The sequence below is a fragment of the Tursiops truncatus genome, chromosome 10 (genome assembly GCF_011762595.2).
Source record: "Tursiops truncatus isolate mTurTru1 chromosome 10, mTurTru1.mat.Y, whole genome shotgun sequence".
In the NCBI taxonomy this organism is placed as follows: Eukaryota; Metazoa; Chordata; class Mammalia; order Artiodactyla; family Delphinidae; genus Tursiops; species Tursiops truncatus.
In genome coordinates this window covers 19,652,893-19,658,892 of record NC_047043.1, presented here as the reverse complement: position 1 = coordinate 19,658,892, position 6,000 = coordinate 19,652,893, and the positions used below count along the sequence as shown (strand labels likewise).

The following is a 6,000-nucleotide window of genomic DNA, read 5'->3' as shown; positions in this document are numbered from 1 at the left end:
AGTGGGAGGGGCGAGGGGCCAACTCTGGAGCCCGGGACCTCCCGACAGAGGGGGCGGAGGGAGAATGGGTCGGCCCTTTCCACGCCCTATGGAAACTCCATACTGGACAAGAGGGGAGTGTCTATTCTCAAACTTCCCTTTGAGGCGGAATGTTAACTAAGAAGCTTAAGCTCAAAGAATCACCCTTTTAAAAGCTTACTCACACCCTCTGCTCCAGCTCTTCTTTCCTCCCTTCTTTCACAACCATGTAAACCTTCCCCCCTTCCAGTTTTTTCTCCCTCTTCGCTTCTGCGCGGATGGTGGCGGCCCGCGGGGTGCGCAGCCGCAGAGAGTTCGGGGCGGTGCCGGTGAGGGGCGGGTGACGCAGCGGCCGTCGCTGCCATTTTAAGTTGTTTGTTCTCGCTTCTCTTCTCAAACGCGACTCTGCGCCGGACCCGGGAGGCGTCGAGGTCGCCGCCGCCGCTGCCGCTTCCGCAGCCACCGGTGGGGGGGATCCGAGCTGTGCCACCGCGGAAGCCCACCCTCCGCTTCAGCATCTCTCCCCTCCTGGTCTCCTCGACCTTCTTTCCGAGAGCCGGAACTCGACCCGTGCGGAGAAGAAAGACTCCAGAGCAGATGCTTGAACTGAAATAACTTTATTTTGGGGGGTTTACTTCGCTGACAGACCCCCCCCCCCTTAGCGCAGGGCTCCCCTCCCCTTCCTCCCTTCCCCCTCTGCCGCCAGTACAAATCCGACCCCCCTCTTCCTCCTCGTTTCTCCTTCTCTCTTTCTCTCGCCGTCGCCGCCGTACCCGCGTCCTTCCAGTCCGCCGCCGCCCGGGGCGCCGAGCCAGACTATGGGTCCCAGGTGGGGGCTGAGCGGCGGCAGCAGCGCGGGCGGCCCGGTCACAGTGCGCACTGCAGCGGGGATGGAGGGGCTCAGTTGGCTGGTGGTTTTCTCTTGACATGGCTCCTGCCAGTGCTGCGAGCAGCGCCCCCGCCGCCGCCGCCTCTTCCGCCGCCGCCACCGCTCCGCCCGCGGGCTGCGGCTAGAGGGCCCGAACCCCACCCGAGAGTCGGTCAGTGAGTCCCGGTCTCCGCGGGGACAGGGAGGGGACTTCCCCGTCACCCACCCCCGACCCAGCTGCCTCGAGTCCACCCTCTACCCCTTTGGGAAACCAACTAACGACCCCGCCCTAAGCAATTCAAACTCGGGAAACATGGTCTGTTCAACGTGAGAGCGGAATCCGGGAACTTAATTTTTTTTTCTTGGGGGGGGGGTGGGGTGGGCATACTTTAAAAAATAATATTAACGCAACTATTTTCTTTTCTTCCCACTGATCCTTCCCATTTACCCTCTCCCGCCTCCTCTACCCGGGCGGGGATTGTTTCCACGATGAAATGAGTGAAAACCCGAGTGATCCAGTGTCTCCCGTGGTGCGAGTGAGTCGCTGCCGCTGAAGGCAAAGGGTGGGGGTGGGACCTGGGGGGTGGAAGGCCGGTGGTCCCCAGGCACTGCCTGGGATTTGGGAGAAGAGCCCGCCACCTTTGCCTCAGCAATGCTCATAAGAAGATAAGTCGCACTCCCCACGGTCGTGCACGGGGTCAGATTCATAGGGAAGGCTCCCTTGGGGAATGTAGGACTCATTGCAGGACTTGGGGTGTTGGGATCCCGGGCGTTAATCAGGTCTAACCACAGAGCCGGAGTCATTACTGTATTCTGTACCCCCTTTCCCTGTGCCATCATGATTCTCCTTGGCAGCAGCATTAGCAGCCGCCTGAGGGTGAAAATGTGGGTGATGGGGAAGTTGGTAATGACTCCGCTGTTTTTTCTTATGGCTCCTTTGGGCAACAGCTGCCCGCCCCCGGTATACACTGTAGTTGATTGCAGGGAAGCCCTGTACCTCTCCCCTTCCTTCTCAACCGATTTTGCACTTTTCTCTTTGCTCACCACCAAGTGTAATCAATAACACGCACTGACAATATATAGCAATAGTGAAATCTGAAATAACTAAGAATTAATTAGGTATTTCAGCCATGGATCTGGCTGGGTAAAATCCAATTGGGTATTTCAGTTTCATTCACCTACCCTGTTTTGGGGGGTTATTTTGGTGGCTTTTTTTTCCCCTTTCCTTTTTTTTTTTTTTTGACATTCAGAAAGCAAGGATCACAGTCCCCCTCCCCATTCCTTTTCATTATCCCTTCTCTGAAAAGAGGGAAAAAAATCCGGATGGATTTTAAGGATTGGACTGATGTCAGCTGTGTTTTATTGCACACCTAAATCCTATTAATAGGTTTTTCAGTTCCCCCACCTTTATTTTGGCAGTTAAGCCAAATGTGTTTTCCAAAAAGTTAGTTCAAGTATTTTCTCCTCTTTCTTTCCTTCCTTCCCTTCCTTTTTCCCATCTGACCCCAAACGTTATTGTCCAAACATGACTGGACAGCAGCTTTTATTTCTTGACCCTGTAATATGACAGTCTGCTAATATTGCCAGAAGGTGCAGTTTTTGGGTTACAGTCTTGATTTTAGCTATTCAATCATATTAGCAGGAAAAAAATGACTTGTTTCTGTTGTACTTGAGTCTTAAGAAAAAGTGCCCATAGTTTAGTGACAATTTCCAAAGGCTTTAGTACCACCTGTATTTCAAAATGGGGGACCCAAACTCCCGGAAGAAACAAGCTCTGAACAGACTACGTGCTCAGCTTAGAAAGAAAAAAGAATCTCTAGCTGACCAGTTTGACTTCAAGATGTATATTGCCTTTGTATTCAAGGAGAAGGTAATTTAAAGTTCTTAATGTGAATTAGCACAAGTGATTTTTGTAAGTGTATATTAGGTTAAAGAGTCTACATTTGTGTGCTTTAACTTTGACTCTTGTGGCTAATTATCTCAATCAAAGGAGTTGCGGTATAACTATGAACGGAAGGCTTGAGTGCTCTTGGTTTGGTATTACTTAATTCTAAAGCTTCTTAGGATCCACTTTTAGTTAACATGGGGTGGGTAGCATTTGTAAAACTCATTTATGTTTTACAATGAATTTCATTTATGTGGAGTTACATAAAGAACTTGATAACTGAATTTAAAGATTGTTTAAAGTATACAGAATGTTTGAAAGTAGTAAATTAGAATCAAAATGTTTATATGCTGAAAGCGATCTGGTTCATCAACTCGTTACCTTTTCTCATGGTACATTTAACGAAATAGAATGCACTTTAATTCTTAGAGCAATTGATTACTGTAAAGGTTTAATTTGTGTTTAGAAGTGCAGTTGATTAAAATTCAGAATGACCAAAAGAAGTTTAAATTTTTTTTGTCTTAATCAGAATTAATTCACAGTTAAATAGCAAATAATAAGTTGTGAGGAGAACATGATAAAAGCAGTATTTTTTTGCAACTTAAAATAATGGACACTTTCTTAGATAATCGATCTCTCTTTGACATGAGGTCAGGTTATGAATATTAAGGAAATACTACTTTGATTTTGTGCTTAAATTATGAGCTAATTTCACATCAGAAACATCATCTTAGCTTGGTATCCCTTTAATTTTCCCACGTTTTTACCCCACTATTAAAGATACTAGTATTCAATATTTAAGAATGCTCTTAGCTACTAGAGTATAGCATTTTAAAGTGGTTTCAAAAGTGGTTTGTTTTGAAATGATATCACGGATTTACTTTTCTTTTTTTCCTTTTTTTGTTAATTGCAGCATTGATAAGATGAGATTTTAGTTGAAGCCATTATAATGTAGGTTCACTAGAAATAAATACAAGATATAAGTAGTGAGACTAGATATTTGAATGTAATCTGTGAGATGCCCCAGATTATACCATCTAGCTCTTCTAACACCTATGAAAACCTGCTTTTATTCTTTGAATGGACAGTATCCAGGCAGTTGTCTGAGCAGTTGATAAATTTTATAACCTAAGTTGATGATGAGCCCTTGATCTTAACTACGTTTGAAGATTTGGTAGACTTTTTTTTTCTTGAATGTTGACGCTTGTAGTTACGTAATATCCAGAAGGAGTAATGGAAATTGACCCCTTTAAGGAGTGAAGCAGTTAATTTGTCTGAAGAGCTTTGATTTTAAACTGCTGAAATTTTAATTTGGCTGTATATAGGACCAGTTAAGTGAATTTACATCAAGAGTAAATCACTGTTTTGTTTTTTTAACCTTAGGGGTATCTGGTGTTTGTTTCTCACACCATTTAAGAAATATTGTCTAAAATAAGTACTTGCTATGGTTACCATAATGCTATAAAACCATGCAGTTAAAACATTCTGATAATAGCCTGTTTGTGTGTGGTAGAGGAGTAAGGGGGTTGGGAGAAGAACAGAAGGATCCACCTATTTGGAAATCTGTGTTTTCAGTACAAAAATTACATCAGTTAAGAATTTTGCTGGGTTAGAATAAAGGTACATGACATTGTAATATGAACTCTGGGTGTTAAGACAGTGTGCTACCTTTGGGTTAATACACTTTTTTTTTTTCCTTTAGAAGAAAAAATCAGCACTCTTTGAAGTGTCTGAGGTTATACCAGTCATGACAAATAATTATGAAGAAAATATCCTGAAAGGTGTGCGAGATTCCAGCTATTCCTTGGAAAGTTCCATAGAGCTTTTACAGAAGGATGTGGTACAGCTCCATGCTCCTCGATACCAGTCTATGAGAAGGGTAAATTCTATTTTTGTCTTGGTTTTGGTAGGTTTTTGTGAGTTAAACTTGGGTTTTTCTTCCTCCTAAGAATGGGTAGTTAATTATGGTCATAAATCTCTTTAAAAGTGGAATTTAAATAAAGCATGGATAACTTTCTTATGTGTTATTATGTTGGTAATTGTGTACATTGTTGCTGTGGTTCGTGGTTTATATTACTGTTCATTGGGATTTCCTTTTTCAGGGGAGAACATCGTGCCCCTTATAAGTAAGGAATTTTGCTAAACTTCTGCAGCTCATTGAAAGAAAGTCTAGGCAAGCTTGAACAAGAGGTCCCCGGGATTAGTGGGCTTGTTGGGGAGGCTGGAGATAACCATATACTGGTCTGGAAGAGGTTAGTTGGCCTCAATAATCAGCATACAACAAAAATAGCATTTCATCTGTGATTAGAAGGTAGCGATTCATATTAGAAGTTCTGATTTTGAAGAGTGGAAATAATGGTACAAGGACTTTAAAAAAAAAAAGACAAAAAATTAGAGCTGCGGTTGGAGTTTTCACTATGCACTGAGTTAAGATCTTGATGTGAAAAACATTGGACTGAGTGATTATGTGGACTCTATAAGATAAAAATTAGAATTAGGTCATGAGCTGTTCAAATTGTATACAAACCTCATAAAAGACATAAAGTGATACATGGTTGACCCTTGAACAACACAGATTTGCACCAACTGCCAGGATCCACTTATAAGCAGATTTTTTCAATAAATACATATACAATACTACTTAATCCACAGTTGGTTGAATTCACAGATGCAGGACTGTAGGTGTATGGGGGGCTGGCTATAAAGTTGTGTGCTGAAATTTCGACTCTGCTCAGTGCCCTTCATGCCCAAGCTGTTCAAGGGTCGGCTGTATAGTGGACCTTTTGCACTTGTAAAACGTTTCTGTAGTCAAACCCTGTAAGTTGTGACACTGCTTGTTCCGGCTTTGTTTCCTTGAAAGTAAATTTTTATTTTTTATTTTTTTTGGCATTTTATAGGATGTAATTGGCTGTACTCAGGAGATGGATTTCATTCTTTGGCCTCGGAATGATATTGAAAAAATTGTCTGTCTCCTGTTCTCTCGGTGGAAAGAATCTGATGAGCCTTTTAGGCCTGTTCAGGTATTTTATTCTAAAATAAGTGTGGTGAACATGTAAACAAGTTGAAAACTCAGAATAGGGTCCAATTAAAGAAATTCTTTGGGAATATGCTCTCTAATAAGTTTTACTTCATGAGTCCCTCCTCGCCTTTTGACTGTTGTAATGCAAGAATAGGAAGCGTTTGGATTATAGAATCTCTTGAGAATGAGGTGGGTCTAACTATCCAGTGT

The 6,000-nt window shown here is 43.1% G+C and overlaps 1 protein-coding gene across 2 annotated transcripts in view; it reads left to right on the top strand.

Annotated features, from left to right (window-relative positions):
• Positions 1-413: 413 nt before the first annotated feature.
• C10H6orf62 (chromosome 10 C6orf62 homolog) overlaps positions 414-6,000 on the top strand; it is a 14,580-nt gene continuing 8,993 nt past the window's right edge. The window contains exons 1-3 of one of the 2 annotated variants that reach the window (XM_019945076.3): positions 414-1,422; positions 4,474-4,650; positions 5,669-5,791. In XM_019945076.3, coding sequence (XP_019800635.1) covers positions 1,381-1,422; positions 4,474-4,650; positions 5,669-5,791 — 342 coding nt within the window. In that variant the 5' untranslated portion in view covers positions 414-1,380. Of the gene's footprint in view, positions 2,757-4,473; positions 4,651-5,668; positions 5,792-6,000 lie in introns of both variants that reach the window. The other variant, XM_004331163.4, reaches the window with a different exon arrangement.